The sequence below is a fragment of the Patagioenas fasciata genome, chromosome 27 (assembly GCF_037038585.1).
Source record: "Patagioenas fasciata isolate bPatFas1 chromosome 27, bPatFas1.hap1, whole genome shotgun sequence".
Taxonomy (NCBI): Eukaryota; Metazoa; Chordata; class Aves; order Columbiformes; family Columbidae; genus Patagioenas; species Patagioenas fasciata.
In genome coordinates this window covers 4483736-4501219 of record NC_092546.1, presented here as the reverse complement: position 1 = coordinate 4501219, position 17484 = coordinate 4483736, and the positions used below count along the sequence as shown (strand labels likewise).

The window sequence follows — 17484 nt, the reverse complement described above, 5'->3', positions numbered from 1 at the left end:
CCGCCGCGCTCTCCCACTGGCGCCGCCGCCTGTCAGTCAGCGCTTGTTTTCGGCGGCAGCGGGTTGGGTTGCGCCGGCTCGTCGCTGGCTCGGCGGGGCCGTGAGGAGGGAGCGGCGGGCGGCGCAGCCGGGCGAGGGCAGCGCTGAGGGGTGCGGCGGCGCTAGGCCCGGCCGCGGGAGTCGGGGCCGAGGCCGGGGCTGGGGCCGGGCCGGGCCCGCGCCGCGGAGAGAGGGAGGGTGGGGAGGAAAGGGGGCGCCGGGCGCGGGGCCGGGCCGGGCTCCCGGCCGTGCGGAGGCCGGTGGTCGGTGCCGGGGGGCGGGGGGCGGGCGGGGGCGTCCCGGCCGCGGCGCGACCATGACTCTGGAGTCCATGATGGCCTGTTGCCTGAGCGACGAGGTGAAGGAGTCGAAGCGCATCAACGCCGAGATCGAGAAGCAGCTGCGGAGGGACAAGCGCGACGCCCGCCGGGAGCTGAAGCTGCTGCTGCTGGGTGAGGAGCGGGGCCCGGCCCGGCCCGCGGAGCTGCCGCTCCCGCCGCGGGGCCTGGCCGGGCTGCGGGGCCTGGCGGGCCCGGGGCTGCGGCGGCGGCGGGTGTGGCGGGAGCGGCGGGAGCCACGGGCGATGCCGCCCGAGCCCTGCGCCCGGGCCGCCTTCCTCCCGGGGCCGCCCCATTGCCGGCCCTTTGTTTGTTGGTTTTTTTTTTTATTATGCGTTCTGTGTCAAAATGGATTTTGACATAAGCAGGAACTGTGAAGCTGAAATTGCTGGTTGTGAACGCGGGCACGCACACGCACGGGGAAATGGTCTGGAGGAAGCGCTTCCCGGAGCAGCCCGGCCTTTATTAGCGGGTGAAAATTCACTGGTGGGGTTGGTGCTTTTTGGTGTTGTCAGTGAACTTCTGGGCCTGGAGTGGAAAAACTGGCCTCCAGCTCCTAAAGCAGAGAGTTCCCGTTGCGCCATCCGAGGAGGGCCTGGGGTTAGGACTTGGTGTAGGGAACCTGCAGGAAGACGAAGCTTTGAGGACGCGTGAGTTCCGCGCCTGATGAGGAAATGGCTCTAGCGTTTAGCTGTCCCTTTGGAGGAACAGATCACCTGTGCGGCAATGAGGATGTCGGTGTTCAGACTGAAAGGCAATGGTGTTGTGTGGTTGTGCAGATGGGTGATTATTCAGTGTTTAGATAAGGTTTATAGGGACGGGTAATCAGTTACAGGAGCGGCCGGTGAAGATCTCAGGCATTCGTATTCTTCTTCAGCAGTGAGGTTGGTGTTCATGTCTAGGTAGCCCCCAAACTAAAGTTACAGTTTTCATGGTTATTGTATTTATAATTGGTTGTGTATGTATCCTGCTTTGTGGCTTAAATACTGTGTCATCTCAGGCTGAACCCTGAAGCAGATCTGATGGCTTGAGCTCATTCCCTTGGGGTCTGTCCTGAGTTGGGGAGCCACTAAGGTACGGGTTGAAGAATGAGGATGATTGTTACAAAAACAAATGTAAAGCTTTGCATAGAGAGGTGAGGCTGTGTCCGCCCAGTCCCGTGGAGGTCTCCAGTGCTGACATTGTTGCATAGTGATAATTGTTACGGGAAGGCCAGCGCTTTCCTTCTCGCCATGAAACCTCAGCAATTAACGTTGCCATTCTTCAGGTGAAAGGTAAAATCGGGGGGTTGATGTTTGTGCTCTTTGAAGGTGCTGTGTTGGTTTCTGGGAGGCTTCTCGCAGACTAGAGAACGTGTGTCTCTCACTCCTGCTTCCCTAAAGCAGCCCCACAGAAGCAGCTGTTTCAAAATAGGTTGGGACCATAGGAGAGATCTGGGTTAAGAAGATCCTGCTGGATCTAAAGGTTTTGCTTTAGAAGTAATCCAAATTAATCAAGAATCCATTCTACTTTTCTAAAAGATTCAGTTAAGTAAGATTTGGCATCAGATTTAAAAAACAAATCTATATGAGGAGGTTAATATTGGATAAGCAAGACTCGCAGTTTCAGGACGTGTTTGCTGGGAGCTTTTCACTGCATACAGCGCTTTGCCCACCTGAAGCTGTTGCAGGTAACGTGTGTTCGCTCTCCTTGGCGTAACTGCCGGGATTTCTTGTGTCTCACTCCTGTTATGCACAGTTCTTACATTCACAAATATTAGTGATGGTTTTAGTGAGAGGGCTTTGCCAAATCTTCAGCATTTTGAAGGCTGCATGTGTGGAAGGAGTTTCTGCCTTGTAGGAACCCTGGTGATTTCTCTTGTCACTGCACCTGGTGACAGTTAGAAGCCTGAAAAAGAAACCCAGGGTGAAGGATAACCGTGCTGATCAATGTTGAACCTGGTAATAAGAAATTTGATTTCAAGGTATTGGACGTTGCTCTCTGGTGTAAGGATGTCGTTTGTCTTTTTACTGGGTGCGGGGAGAATATTTTATACCCAAATTATTGTGGTTAAGCCCAGGATACTGTTGGCTGAGTGATGGATTTTAAAAGTGCCTGTCAGGTACTTGGGGACCATTAGTAGCTTATTGTAAACTCGGCTGCTTTCACGTGTTGGCAGAAGAAGTGGTGAATTTGGTTTATCTCCTTGTCTCAACATTGTTGTGTTTAAAAAAGGTTCTGTTATAAATGCAGGAGGCCGTACCCAGCAGAATGTGCGGTGTTCTGGTGCGGGGCTGTTCTGTGCTGTTGCTGGCTGAGATAAAACCAAGAGGCACCTTTAAAAACAAACCCAAACCAAACCACCACCAAACCAAAACAGAAATCACACCCCACACCAAAACGCCGATGCTGACAGAGTGACAGGAAGAATCTGTGTTTGAACCCCTGAGTAAGTGAATGGCTGGTGCTGAGGTTTCTCTTATGTTTTCATTATTGGAATGCTTTGAAGTACCACTTTTTTCTTTCTCAGTTTTGGTCGCTGTGGTAAAAGACAAGGAAGTATTTCTCACCACAGCGAGAGAAACCACAAAACATTTCAGTTTCCAGTTTCCCCCCCCCGCCCCGATTTCTGCTGTAGCTTTCTGTTTGAGATGGAGATAGTTTGCTGCGTGCATGTTAACGCTGTTTGCGATGTGAATTTCTAACGACGCTGACATAATTTCTGTCAGCTCTTGGAGATGGGAAGAGTTTGTTTATTTTAAGCGTGCTGCTTCTAGTGATGTGCTTGCTGCTTTTAGTTGAGCATATTTATTTGTTTGCCTTTTAGCCTGGCACTATAAACATGAGTAACTGAGCGTCTGTGTGCGAGCTGGGATGTGTTTGGTGGTGAATGGGATCCTGTTGCTGTCGCCGGTGTGAGGGAGCACCTGGTGCTTCTCTGTACCTGCAGAGCCAAAGGATTTGTCACTCAGGTGACACGTTTTAGGTTTTGCTCTCAGTAACCGAGTGAGCTGGGACACCGTGTTGAAAAGAGCTGTCTTTATTATATATATTCTGTATAGCAAACTTTAGGAGACTGAACAAAGCAACAGGTGTCAATGGTGCATACGTGGGGTGAAGTGTGGGGGTTTGCAAGACCTGACCCATATGGCCCCTCCACAAAAGGTCTGGTGCGTATAGAATGGAAGTTGCTGGGTGCTTCCCATCGTACCAGTTGAACCGTGGGTTTACCAAGGCTGTGTAACGGCACGGATACTTTAGCTGATGATGTTTTCCTCCCATAGTCACTGTGTTAGGAAGTTCCCACCGTCCTTTTATACCAATATCATCAGTTGGCCTTCACATATTAAATGATGCTTTTCTGAGACCATAAAGGTAGGAGTGGGAGGACCCCCTGTGCGTGAGGGGCCTGGCCTGCGCTCCTCTCGGCATCAAATGGTGCGGACAGCTGGGAGCAACGTCCTGCTCTGCTCTCCCTGCCAGTGGCTGCTTTTAACTCTGTAATATCAGAAGGCTGCGAGCAGTGTCAGATGTATCTTCCCACAATCATAGAATTATTTTGGTTGGAAGAGACCCTCAGGGTCATCCAGTCCAACCATAACGCAACTCTAGCGCTAACCCATGTCCCTAAGAGCTTCTAAATAATGACAATTATAATTTCAGCCCTTAAGAGCAAATGTGTTTGCACATTATTTTGGGTTACTGGCAGATGCACTGACTCTCTTGCTTGTGTCAGATGGATAAGCAAGTAGTTTCTTGAGTTCCATTCTCTGACTTTAGAGTTGATTTTTCTCTGTGCTCGGTTATTTTCTGTGGAAAGACAGATGCTCTGTAAGGTGAAAAGCATTTTATGCCAAATCGCAGCGAAAGAAAACTCACTCTACTGTGCAAACAGGCTTCCCGCAACCCGCTCTGCATCGTCTGGGTTTGCAGCGCTCACCAACTCCAGAGCACATCTGGGCCCTCCCCGCGCTTGGAGCATCTTGCTGGAGTATCTGGGAATAGGTCAGGTGTGACGGACAAGGGCCCTTTGACGCAGGACGTGTGGGAGGGACTGTAATGTGAGATTTGGAATAAGAACCGGAGCCGCGTTCGAAGGCTGCTGCAAAGGACAAGATGTCTTCCTTCTGCACTGCTGGGTTCATAGCGCGGATGAGCGGGGCCATCCGGACCATCTTTTAGTGTTGTAGAAAGCGGCTAAAAAAGTGGTGTGTACTTGGGTGTAGTAATAGGGACGGCGATGGCTCCTAACTCTCTCTCTTGCGTTCTGCAGGCACTGGGGAGAGCGGAAAAAGCACGTTCATTAAGCAAATGCGTATCATTCATGGCTCAGGCTACTCTGAAGAGGACAAAAAAGGCTTCACCAAGCTGGTGTACCAAAACATCTTCACTGCCATGCAGTCTATGATCAGGGCCATGGAAACCCTGAAGATTCTGTACAAATATGAACAGAACAAGGTAAGTTTATCGCGATTTGTGCGTGTGTTTTTAGGTGGTGGGGATTCTAGGGTTTGACTCCTGAGTTGCTGTTTGTGGCCTTTTGTGTTGCAACCTCAACCTCCCCGAACTCTTTCCCGTAAATGCTTTTGCGCTTTGCTTTTTCTGACGTTTCGCTGATATCTGTTTCCATTTACTTGACTGTGTTAAGGGGCAGAGCAGCTTTCTCAGGGGGGTTTGTGCTCTGTTCTGCAGAGCGAGGGATTGGGACGTGGTATCGGGTACAGGAGCGGTGTTCTCTGTACTCATTTCAAGGATTCCCTGTTACTACGTGTGTCAGGCTTTCCTTTGCTTGAGTTACTGTTCACGTTGAAACTGAAGCTGCCAAAATACATGCTGGACCCAAAAGATGCTGCTCCTGGTACTAATCGCTGTTGCTGCAACCTGTTGTTTTCTCTGATAGGTGCTGACCAAAGGTGCAAACCTTTCTTTTTTTACTTAGGATTTTTTTACTTTTGAATTTCCAATCTCCAGGCCAATGCAGTGCTGATCCGGGAAGTGGACGTAGAAAAGGTCATGACATTTGAGCAGCCATATGTAAGTGCAATTAAAACACTATGGAACGACCCTGGGATTCAAGAGTGTTACGACAGAAGAAGAGAATATCAGCTTTCCGACTCAGCTAAATAGTGAGTATATCATCACTGACATGCACTGGTAGGTGGTAGCAATGGTTTAACAAATGCCTGTCCAGTTTGGTTTTTTGATTGAAGTTTAGAGTTTGTTTCAAAGGGCAGGAGCATTGCTGTAGATTTCACTACGTAGTTTGTTTGAAGTACCTTGGATCTTTTTCATTGAGGCAGATGAGTCTCGCTGGTGTTTTAGACAAGCTGCACGGTCTCTGCCGGCCACATCAGGGGGAGCAGGTGACTGATAACTTGTTGAATCTGGCTCCAGAAAGGCAAAGAACTCTTCTGGAGATGAGGGGAGCTGTGTTTAGTTGGGGATAGATTTAGATCTGGAAATTCCTTACCATTTGCTACTTTTCCTGAGGGTTTGAGGTGTTCTGGTGGTGATGAAGACAGCTGTTCACACATCTGCTTGTGAACCTAAGGCTGGAATCTCCACCTTCTGCCATCCCTGTTGGTTCTGGCTCTTGGTTTGGCCTTTGGCCTGCAGGTGTATATGGATGTGCCACCTAATGGATTTATTATTAACAAAAGCAAAGTCTGGTGATAGAGGTTTGTTTCTTAACAGAAGACCTCAGAAGAGACTTGATTCTGAAAAATAAGCATCCACTGTACTTAAACTTTCTCTGGAGTGAAGCTTGTCTTCCACACTCCTATACAGAGTAGATAAAGTTGTCCTTAATTTATCTGTTTGTCCTCCACAGGGGATGGCTGGTGAATTACCATTCCCCAAAGATGTATTGTGTTATTTTCCACATCATGTTTTAAATGATTCAGGTGACTTCTGACTTCCGTGTTGTGCCAGGGAAAGACTAGGTGTAGCAGTGTTGTAAATCTCTGTATTTATGTGCTGCAACCTAAGGTTTTCCGTTGTGCTTCCTGTAGCTATCTTAGCGACGTGGATCGTATCGCTACCCCAGGATATCTACCAACTCAGCAAGATGTGCTACGGGTTAGAGTTCCTACAACTGGTATCATAGAGTACCCCTTTGACCTAGAGAATATTATCTTCAGGTACTGGAGGTGTATTCATGTTACAGCTGAACTGGGAGAGGGGTGATGTGGTTTGGGGAAGGATGAGTTCTGGGTTGCATTAGGAGGTCTGGGTGCTTGGTTGGGAGGCTGGGGTGGACGTGTGTGCTGGGATGTTCTGAAAACTCCAAGCTGAAGCACCGACTGTCACAAAACAGGACGTGCTTTGGAATTGCGCTCTCGAGATGCCGCCAAAACTTGCTGCCTGTGCTGCTGCAGCAATAGGGGGTATTTGGAAGCTTAAAGCAGCAGTCGAGCGTGGCATAAAGGACACAGTGACACATCTGGCTATTGCAAGGCAATTTTCTCCTTAGTACTTCCATGTTCCCTGTGCTTCTCTGCTGCAGTGTTGACATGACAAGACAGGAATACAGGGGCATCCTCTCTCAAACTGTTGACTTATAGATGTAGAGAAAGTCCTCTCTGTCCTGGTTTGCTGACCTATGGAATAGGTGTAGGGTTTTAGCGTAGGTGCACTAGGTCTGTTGCACTTCATGTATGAGAATAATGTTAGTGTACTAAACAGGTGGGGCTTGAAACTGAGGATCTGAAACGTGTGGCTAAGTTGGACAGTAGCCATTCTCGTTGCGTGCTGGTCCTTTGCGTTTGGATCGAGAACTGCAGCTCATTCTGTGCCACTGTGTTTCTCTCCCTTAGAATGGTTGACGTTGGAGGTCAAAGATCAGAACGAAGGAAGTGGATCCATTGCTTTGAAAATGTGACTTCCATCATGTTTTTAGTAGCACTTAGTGAATATGACCAAGTTCTGGTGGAATCTGATAATGAGGTAAGAACGGGAGCTCGGCGGGAGGAGAGGAGGAATCTTCTTGGAGGTTGGTACCAAAGCGCTTGGTGCCAAGTTGGATTAGCAAGTGGTGTTGGTTTTGGCCTTCAGTTCTTCCTGTTGCAAAGGAAACATGAGCCTTAATGGGTCACGGTGTCCCTGCGAACGGGAAATTCACGGGGCATTTAAGTCACCTGTACTTCTCAAGTAATAACTGAAATACTCCGAAATTGCTGAGTTCTGTGTGCCGTGGAAGGTACTGTGCAGTGACAGCACACTCTTAAAAATCACCCATCGCTCTTTTCTGCGCTGTTATTTTGTGTGGTGACTCCTGTCTCGTTAGAGGCTGCCTACAAGGTGCAATACTGAATTGTTGCACTTGCTGATGTATTAAACCCCGTTAGGTAACAGCAGTTATCCCTGTTCTGCTAGACAAAAAGCGTTCACAGAGCATCGTGCCCAGTCCTCTCAAAGCACAAAATGACTTTCAAGCCTTTTGATATGAATCGCTTGCTAATTAAATGAAGCTTGAGTCCGTCAGATTTTGCGTTTCCTTTCCATTTAGCGGCGCCATGTGAGCCGGACCCCACCTGAGTCCAAAGTGTGCATACAGCACCTGAGGTGCTGGATCAGCGTGGATCTGAGTGCACGTGCAGGTAGCAGAAAGGCAGCTCAGTGCTCATTTGTGAAAACAAGGCTTTCTTTTCTTATTTCAGAACCGTATGGAAGAGAGTAAAGCTCTCTTTCGAACCATTATCACTTACCCGTGGTTCCAGAACTCTTCTGTTATTCTCTTTCTCAACAAGAAGGATCTGTTGGAAGACAAGATCCTATATTCCCACCTTGTTGACTATTTCCCGGAGTTTGATGGTGAGTGTTTAAGGAGGAACAATCTATATCTGGAAGGGCTGGAACTGGTTTGAGAACACTCAGATCTAGACATGAGGAAGACATCTGAATTTGAGAAGGAATACTTACAGCAATGAGAAAACGTCACCAAAATGCATGTAGATAATGGAATCTGATTCTATTAACTGTCATTCCCTGCTTTCAAAACACCAGGCAGAGGGAGAATTGCCATTTTGCAAACAGCTTTCATCTTCGAAACAACTGATGAAATTGCACCGTTAGTCGTGGTCCCGCTCTGGCGTTTCGTGCCCCCTGCTGTCGGGAAGCACGAGCACACACAATCGTTAGGGGTGGAAAACAGGGTGTTTTTACAGCGATCACACAGTGTGTACCGCTGATACAGCTGAGCCGGACATGAGATCGTGACATCAGGAAGCATCATATTCTGTCACTTGTAATTAGTGAATGCAGCAAGTTAGGGAACTAAAAAGCATAAGTCACTTAGCTCCTGGGGCTTTTATGCGATAAATGATCTTGATTTTTCCTTTATAGCTCTATAAGCCATAAGAAAAAGCATTGTGGCGATTATCCCGATGGATCAACCCGGGGAACGCGCTCGGCATCAACCCCTTAACCGCTTTCTTTGTTCACCGCAGGCCCGCAGAGGGATGCGCAGGCAGCCCGCGAGTTCATTCTCAAGATGTTTGTGGATTTAAATCCAGACAGCGATAAAATCATCTATTCCCACTTCACGTGTGCCACAGACACGGAAAACATCCGTTTCGTCTTTGCGGCCGTCAAGGACACCATCCTACAGCTCAACCTGAAGGAGTACAACCTGGTTTGACCCGCTCCGCTCGTGGCCCCTCGAGAGGCGTCGTTGTGAAGAAAAGACAAAACGAGAAATTTTAAATATGACAGGAAAAAAAAAAAAAGTTTTAATTTTTCGATGATGTAATGATTGCAAATTGTCTGATCTGTGGAGTGGCAAGTGCTCGGTGTTATCCTGCAGTCTCATGTCTCTGTCCACAGAGTAGTTGATTTCATATTTTTAACAAATTGCTTTTATTTCACAGTTAACGGGGATACGCCTCATTTCTTCAGCACCTTGCTTACTTCTTAATTTTTGCCGAACAGCTAAGGCAGCCTCATCTTGAGCTTTCCTTTGTTGCTTAGCCACGTTTTTTCCCCCCTTTTTCATTCCCGTGGTATCTATAGAAAAGGAAAAATACCTTTCCAGGCGAGATGGTGAGTTCACTGGACTGTGGGAGTGCGGATGCTACTGGTCCCTTCGCCATAGGGTGCCTCTGGTGTAATGTGCCGACCCTGCTTGCGTCCCCGGCCCGGCCCGCCCTTCCCCAGGACACGCTCCATGGTTCACTGTGATGAGATGTTGGGCTGGAGCGATCGCTCCAACCCCTGTGCAAAAAAACAAAAGAAAAAGAGGAAAAAAAGAAAAAAAACAGAAAAAAGGCAAAAGAAACAAAAAAAAAGCCATCACTTTTCCATTCTTTATATGTTCTAGTTCCGAGTTATTTTTTCTTATCAATTATAAAAGGTATGAAGACTGTGATTTTTTTTAAATTATTGATGTTCTATACATAGTTTGCTACGTGTTGCTGTATTTTGTTCATGGACTACAAATGATGGAAGCTCTTGGAGCAATAGCTGCTGAGCCTGGGGAAGTGCCTGACTGTAATCGTTCGTTCTTTGATTCCGGTTTTATTTGCCACACACACACGCATCCCCCCACACTACAACCGCACGCACAAGGCTCGGTTTGCAGAGGGAAGCTGCGTTTTGTTGGTTAGAGCGCGTGACACCAAGCGAGCGACTCCGCGCAGCAAATCTCAAGAGCGCACGGGGTGGTCATGGCGTTTAAACATCAGACTTTGGATGCAGAATCTCGAGTCTCGTGCCACCCTCTTGCTCTTTTCTTGCTGCTCGTAGCAAACAAGCCTTGTTTATTGCATTTCGTGCCAGTGCGTCGAGTGACTTTGTAAGAATTCCCCGGTCGCATCTGGTTTGCAGACTTAGAAAGGATCAGAGCGGGTAGGTAGGGTTCTTATATGGAAAGATTGAGGCTCTTGGAGGGAGTCGCGGTTCTCTCTCCCCTTTACGCATTCCCCCGAGGCACGTGCTGCTGTGTTTCTCTCGAGAGGAGCGCGGATCCTCTCTGGAAGACTCGCACGCATCCTTGCTCCAGGGTGCCCGCGATAATCGGGTTCCAGGAGACCCAGAAGGCCCGGCCGCGCTTGCACTGGTGTAGCGGGAGAGCGGAGGCGCGAGGGTTGCTGGTGCAGGTGGAAGGCAGAGCAGAAGCAGTTCTGGGTTCTAGGTGCCAAATCAAACTCCACTAAGCAGGAGGACGTGAGGCCTTTGCACCTTAGAGAGCTTATTCCAGGAGCCGAGGCGAGCGAACAAACGTGCTCAAGAGCTGTTGCCGGCCTGGAAGACAGCGGCAAAGCAGGAGTGACAGGACGCAGGGCCATCTGACCCGACTAAACGAGTCGTTTCGCCGTCACTAATGCTTCGGTTTCAATTCCAATGAGTAGCGTTGGGTCCAAATTCTCTGGATCGACCAGAATGCCCCCGCGAAGGCGAGCAGATAGAGCCGAAACGCCCTGCGCTGCTGAAGGGGGCTGCTGATATTTTGTCTCTTTTGTAGACAGAGCACTACATCAGTGTTTTGCACAACGTGTAAGAGTAAATCTTAACTGTCTGAGATGCTTACGATGCTTCGATCTAGAACACTAAAACACAGAGGGACGTGATTTTTGAGGAATTCTGTCTCTAGGTCCCTCTTGTTTTCCAGACAAGCTGAGGGAAGCAAACTCTGCTGAGAGTGCTGAGAGCCCGAGGTGGAACAGTGGCCATGGGACCAAGAGCTGAAGAGCCAGCCTGGCTGGGAGCTGCTGCTGAGCATCACAGCATCTCAGACCAGCCGCGCTCTGGCTGCGTTGAGCACTTGGGAGGAGCGAGAGGGATTCCCATGTGTCAGACAGCTTTGCATCAATTTTACTGCTTGGTTTTTTTTTGTCTTTATGCTAAAACGATCCATTTTGTAAAAACTGTCCTGTAAAGAAGAATTTATAATCATCTTTGTGTATTCTCCGGGCTGTTCATCTGGAGCAGGTGGCAGCACCAGCCTCTTCTGCTTCTGTGATCCTCTTGTAAATGGTTCACACCGCAACCGTTGCCAGCGACGAACCTGGCGCTGCGATACACAGGTTCTTGGAGATAACTTCGCAGAAGTTGACTTTCCAAGGTGAATGATGGTGGTGATTCCACTTGAATCAGAAACATTTCCTTCCTTTTGTATCCCTCCCTTCTTTAAGAGCTGCTGCCCTGGCACCGGAGGAGGGATCTTGGCATCTTGCAGAGTGAATCTGCATCGTGGTGGGGAGCTGGGGGCGGCTCCGGGTGTGAGTGTTTAACTCTCGGTGTAGCTGTTGGCCTGAAAACCAACCCGGCGTGATGGTTGTTGGGAGGACGCTCTGCGACGCGAGTTCTGACGCTCGTTCGGAGCGAGGGCAGGAACTGGTGCGCGTAACCCGGCGTGCGGGCCGTGTTGGCCGTGAGATCCCGCGTTAGCACACGCTTTTCTTAGCCAGCCCTGTGCCGTCCGCTTGGCCAGCAAAGCCGCTTCGTGTCTCCGTTGGCTGCTCCTTTGGCAAACGCCCGCCCTGGCAAAAGTGCCAAACCTTCAACCAAATTTGCCTATAGCATCTTTTCTGGAGGCTGCTCAGAACCTTCCGTGGGTCGAGACAACAGCTTGACCTTCCCAAAAGAGGCAGAATTGGCTTCTTGTAGAGAATCTTGACTCTGAGGAAGTGGTTTCTTGGCTTAACCTCTGCTCCTTGTGCACTTTTAATCTTTGTTCTGCTGAAGAAACCAACGTCCTTCGAACCGGTTTGAAACTTGAAGGCGGTGAGGAGAGGCCCGGCCGTGTCTTGGCCCCGTTGGGCGCCATCGGCCGCCCGCTGAGCGGCGCCGGAGCACCCGCCCTTCCCCGTTCCCTTCTCTTCTTGGGTCTCTTCTTGTTGCTTCCTAGCGATGTCGGCCTTGCGTTCAACTTTGGTTTTTTCTTCATGTGTGTTTTATTGTTTGCTTTTTTACTTTTGAAAAGTACTTCCGGAGTGTGCTGAGCATTGTATTGTACTGTACAGAGCCCGGGTTGTTAGAGTCCAGCAGAGGTCAAGTGTGTTATGCAGCACCCAGTTTCCTAAGAGTATGGTTTGTGCCAATGCCCCTTCTTTAGTAGTGCCAGAGACTCTTTACAAGTGCCAATGTGGTGGAAATTATTTGGTTATACTTGTATATTATAGGATCCTGATTTAAGACAATTTAAACATTATCCTATTTAAAAAGATACTATATAAAATGCTGTTTTTAAACCTTGTCATTTGCAATGCATGTATTGTTGTGCGTGTTGGGGTGGGGGGAGGGATGAGGGGAGGGTCAAGGAGTTTCTGAATACGATGCCCAGTGTCAGGATCTATTCAGGCTCCAAACTGTCTCATTCCAGTCCAGGAGTGCGATTGTTTCTTGGAATGATCCCGCTCTGACTGCTGGGCAACAACCCCTTATTACAGAAATATCTGATGGAAGTTGATTTTCATATCTTTCTCCTGAAATAAATTCTCTGTTTGAAATTGGAATAAATTTTGTTCCTAAAACCCGCGGTGGTCCCGCCTGCGTTTCTTCGCTCCCGTCCAATGCGTGGTTAATATGCAATATAACATACTGGACTAATAGCGCTGAACTGAAGGTGAACTGGGGGGTTTGAGATGTAGGGGTGCAATGATGGCTCCTCGACTTAAAACTTTATGGGATTTTGGGGTGGAATCGCTGAGTGAAATCGTTGGTATTTGCTGCTGCCCTTTGCTGTGCTGTTGGCTCATTTCAGGTCCATTTCTTGCAGGATCGCAAGAGCAGAAAAGGTGGTGGGACCAGACCTGCTCCGCGAAGCCTTTATTTGAGGTTTTTTGCCCCAATTCAGCCGTTCGGGGACAGAAGGTGGGGAACGCGTGCTGTGGCGAACCCAAAGAGGGCACTGTGAGCATGTGAAACACCAGCGCGGTGCGGTTTCATCACACAGCGCCGTCTGCAGCAGAAATCACCGACAACTTTGCTCAGCCGCAGCTTTTCTGAATCACATGAATGAGCTGGCGCGGGGCTTGGAAAAGGTCTGAATTACTGGGGTTGGAAATGGCTTGGAATCTTAAAATCTTTGGTGTGGTGTTTTGTATCCATCCTGTGGGCTCCAGCAATCACTGTTGAGCCTTTCAGGGCTCTTTGCATCAGCTGTTTGGCTGATGTGTAGATTCCCTCGCAAATTAAGCTTAATTAAGTTTAACGGGAGGCCGGTGAGCTAACACCTACCTCTTTCGCTCTTGTTTTACAGCAGAACCAGGCACGAAAATCACTTGAATCTTTGGGTCTGATTTCATCCCCGACACAGTGAAACTGGGGCTGACTGTTCGTGCACCGGTACCACGGCGCTTGGATGTTACCACGGGGGCTGCGATACGGTTAAACCTGGGGACAGGGGCGCACTCCCCACTCCGCTTCCTTTGTTGCTGCAGATTGGCTTTGCTGGCCCATAAAAGGGTAGAGCTCTGAGATAAGATCCTGCCGTACAGCCTGGGACCAGACCCTGGTGCAAGGTGCTGTTGGTGGTGTTGGGCTGCCCGTATTGTGCCTCAATGTTTGTTTCCCCCCGAGCGCTCCAGGCTGGGGAGAGGAGGCTGAGAGGCTCCCCCTGCTCTGAAATCACCTGCTCTGGGGGTTTAGGTGGGATAGAAAACAGAGGCTGGTGGTTGGGGTGGAAACTTCAGCCCGGGACTCTGAGCAGTGACTTTGTTCAGTGGCTGCGAGAAATCTGAATCATAGAAGGAAAAAGGCTCTCAAATGCACATTTATTGTCTTTATGTAATTCTTACAACACGGGAGCTACAGGGAGAGGGGAGAAGGGAGGCAGCAGGTTTCGGAGGTCGGGGACAGCAGCGGTGAAGCAGGAGCTGGGGTTTCCTCCGTGGGGTTGGGGAAGGGAGGAGGCTGCTCTGGACCCCCCATCTCATCATCCTGCCCTCCCCGAAGGGCGACAGGCGCCCCAACAGCTCCGTCCGCTCCCCCAGGGCTGTCCTGCTCCCTCCTTCCCAGAGCTGCAGCCACAAGCAGCTTCGCAAAGGGGGAAATGGGAGCTCAGAGGTGCGACCTCCGCTGGGCTTTGGTGGAGAGGAGCGCTCGCCATGTCCGTGGGGATTGGTGGAAGATGTTTCCCAGGGAGAAAGGAAGACAAAGCAGGTGAAGACGGGGCCCTGGAGCCCAGTTTTCCAGGGCAGGAGTGGGGGGAGAGGAGGGTCATGCACACTTCATGATGTTCTTGGTCCAGGGGAGGTAAGGAGCGATGTGTGTGTAGAAACCAAACTGTTTGTATCTATAGGAGAAGATGCCATAGGCTTTGTTGTTGCAGATGAGTGGATCCCCAGCGTTGCCCTGTAAAATGAAGGAGAGAAATCAGTGTTGATTTATATGGGGTTCCCAGGAAAAGGGTGTGTTTGCAAAGAGCAGGGAGACAAATATCAGAACACCTTTCCCCGGGAAGCCTGGACTCGCGATGCATGTGGATGGCTCCGGCTCCAACAGGGACTACAGGTTTGACTGGGACCCAGAGCAACTACAGCCGGAGCTCAAAGGGTCGCTTCATTTCTGCCCTTGTGCTGGCTGCAGAGCACAAAACCCACTCCAACCAGCCCTGCCATTGGGGGCAAACCCTCCTCGGCCAAGCTGTGCTCCTTCAGTGATGGCTTTTAGCCCTGATGGGGCTTGTGCCTCCCCGCATGCTCCCACCCCTGAGCCACAGCGACCTTCTCAGTTACCTCAGCAGATCCACTGTGGCCACAGATGAGGTTGTCGGCGAGCCCGGGGTAGTTGCTGAGGCAGTCCCGCTGTTTGATGATGGTGACGGTGGTTTTGTGTAACGCGGCAGCGGGTGTTTCGTCGCCCCAACCCACCGTGCTGCACATGGTCCCTCCGGCGACTTCGGATCTTTCAATGGGGATGGTCCTGACGTAGCTGTTGGTGGTGGCGTTGCCGTTCAGCTGGGCAAGGAGACACAAACACAGAGTGGGTGCTCTGTGGTCACAGCTCAGCCCTGGGCGCACGGGACCCCGCGGGTGCTCCGGGGCGCTCAGTACCTTCAGCAGGACGATGTCGTTTCCATCCTTAGGGCTCTTGAATTTCCGAGGGCAGCAATACTCTTCCACTTGGAATACCTGCCAGCTTTCCTCCCTCCTCTGGATGGTGCGGGCTCCGAGGATGACAGTCAGAGGTTTGTAGCTGATAAAATCAAGCACAGTGCATGTTATGAGCTTTCTCCTGTCTTCCCTGCTCACACAGGACATGGCCAGGAGAGGCCATCTTTAAAAACAGAACTGATGGGAGCGAGGAGCATTGCCAGGGGATCTGCCCGGCCCACGAGGAAGCGGCTCAGACTGTTGGCCCATCCATCCAGGAGATGTCACCCGGACCATGGCAATGCCACAGTCTCATTGTACCGTATGAATACACTAAAAACTTACACCAAGCACTGAGCCGCTGTCATCACCCAGTTTGGGGCCACCAGGAAGCCCCCGCAGAAGTGGTTGTCCTTTCCCTGCAGATAGGCCATGTAGGGTGTGGAGTGGGACTTGGCTTCATGTCCTCCCACCATCCGGCTCCAGGAGCGACCTGCAACGGACGGGACCAAGGACGGGGAGTTGGAGGACACGGGGGAGTTGGAGGACATGGGGCCGTCCAGGGCTCTTCCTCCCCAGCCCGCTCCTCATCTACTCACTGGCTTCGGCCACGGGCCGTGTCAGCAGCAGGAGGGACAGCAGGAGCGGGTGCAGCATCGCGTCGTCCTCGCGGGTCCGCGGGCGGTGAGGCTGCAGCTGGGGTCTCTTCCTGCTCCCAGCAGGTTTTATAGCCTGAGACGAGACTCCAGGAAACCACAGAGCTCAGACTCATCTGATGAATCTCTCTGCAAATCGCGTGTCTCAGCGATCTGAGAGGGGAATTCAGTCAGCCCGGGCCCTGGGCACCAGCCCACTTTCATCCTGGGCTTGATCTGGGGTATCTGACACTCGCTAAACCCAGAGCCGATTTTAACCCCTTGCCTTTGTGCTGGGAGCTGCAGGGAGCGTATCCATCCTCATCACTGCCCGTGGGTTGTTTTCCCGGCCGGAATCAAAGCCTGGTTTGGACCTGGTTGTCCACCTCAAACTAATCTCGGGGTCCCTCCGTGACACCAAGATTTCTTTCACCTGATGCAGAGGCAGTTGAGGACCCTCCTGCTCTTTCTCAGCCCTGGCTAACAGAGCAAACTCAGTGTAAGGGTGTTTATGACACCACGCTGCTCGCGGCTGCAGGAGGGCAAGGAGTTGCTGTGGTAGCATCATGACCGTGGCCACGACATCGCGACCGTGGCCACGACATCATGACCATGGCCACGACATCGCGACTGTGGCCGCGACATCATGACCATGGCCACGGCATCGCGACTGTGGCCGCGGCACTGTGACCGTGACCGCGACATCATGACCATGGCCACGGTATCGCAACTGTGGCCACGGCACTGTGACCGTGACTGCGGCATCGTGACCGTGGCCACAGCGTCGTGACTGCTGCTGCCACCGCGAGGTCTCAGTTCTACACCAGCTGCTGGCTTTGGGCTCTGCTTTGTGCGGCAAAGCCACTTTAAGCGTTTCTTTCCAGGTGTAATAGGAGAGTTCGCCGTCTCTTGCCAGCCGGTGTGAGAGGGGACAGGAGGACACCTCTTGGCCCTGGGTCAGGGTCTCGCTTTGCCTCTGATGTGCTGAGGGTGCGTGGAGACAGGGATGCAGGTTTGGATTCTGTCCCTTCGCTGGCCGGGGACACCCGGTGACACGTCTCTGGCCTTGTTCCTATGGGACCGGTCACGTCCAAGCACGGCACAGCCAGCGTTGGTTTTCAATGCCAAATCAGCGCCAGGTGCCTCCCTGTGGTGCATCACCGGACTTTGTCTTCCCCGGGCCAGCTGTCCCTCCATCTCCAGCCCGTGGTGAGAGCGGCCGCGCTGGGGAAAGGGCTGGTGGCGAATCCCCGCGCACGTCCCCGTTCCTCCCGCTGGCTCCATGCGCGGGCTCCGGGGCAAGCTGGAAGATGCAGGTCCGTGCATTCACAGCAGCGATTGCTTCCTGAGGCTGTGACGAACGCGCCGCCCTCGCTGACCGACTGCCGGTAAATTTGCTTTCCTATCTGCCCCCGGTGCCACCTGGCAGAAAACATTTAGAAGCTAAAAGCTGCCATTCTC

At 51.1% G+C, this 17484-nt stretch overlaps 2 protein-coding genes across 2 annotated transcripts; one reads left to right on the top strand and one right to left on the bottom strand.

Annotated features, from left to right (window-relative positions):
• Positions 1-313: 313 nt before the first annotated feature.
• GNA11 (G protein subunit alpha 11) lies at positions 314-12826 on the top strand. The gene is made up of 7 exons (XM_065858018.2): positions 314-491; positions 4630-4814; positions 5328-5482; positions 6368-6496; positions 7172-7301; positions 8015-8168; positions 8804-12826. The coding sequence occupies exons 1-7, from the start codon at positions 356-358 to the stop codon at positions 8992-8994; spliced, it is 1080 nt and encodes a 359-aa protein (XP_065714090.1). The 5' UTR covers positions 314-355; the 3' UTR covers positions 8995-12826.
• Positions 12827-14120: 1294 nt separating this feature from the next.
• On the bottom strand, positions 14121-16072 carry LOC136113377 (granzyme G-like). Its single transcript, XM_065858521.2, has 5 exons — positions 15988-16072; positions 15734-15881; positions 15350-15491; positions 15032-15253; positions 14121-14648 (listed from the first exon to the last, which is right to left on the bottom strand). Exons 1-5 carry the CDS (start codon positions 16043-16045, stop codon positions 14514-14516), a joined length of 705 nt encoding a protein of 234 aa, XP_065714593.2. The 5' UTR covers positions 16046-16072; the 3' UTR covers positions 14121-14513.
• Between the last annotated feature and the right edge of the window lie 1412 nt (positions 16073-17484).

What these genes read in the sequence shown, in the direction of transcription:
- GNA11 (XM_065858018.2), top strand. Translation starts at nt 356, where the DNA reads ATGACTCTGGAGTCCATGATGGCCTGTTGCCTGAGCGACGAGGTGAAG. An exon ending in GCTGAAGCTGCTGCTGCTGG is followed by an intron (nt 492 to 4,629) that starts GTGAGGAGCGGG and finishes TGCGTTCTGCAG; the next exon opens with GCACTGGGGAGAGCGGAAAA. An exon ending in CTTTCCGACTCAGCTAAATA is followed by an intron (nt 5,483 to 6,367) that starts GTGAGTATATCA and finishes TGCTTCCTGTAG; the next exon opens with CTATCTTAGCGACGTGGATC.
- LOC136113377 (XM_065858521.2), bottom strand. Translation starts at nt 16,045, where the DNA reads ATGCTGCACCCGCTCCTGCTGTCCCTCCTGCTGCTGACACGGCCCGTG. An exon ending in ACGGCCCGTGGCCGAAGCCA is followed by an intron (nt 15,882 to 15,987) that starts GTGAGTAGATGA and finishes CGTCCGTTGCAG; the next exon opens with GTCGCTCCTGGAGCCGGATG. An exon ending in GCCACAGTGGATCTGCTGAG is followed by an intron (nt 14,649 to 15,031) that starts GTAACTGAGAAG and finishes TTCATTTTACAG; the next exon opens with GGCAACGCTGGGGATCCACT.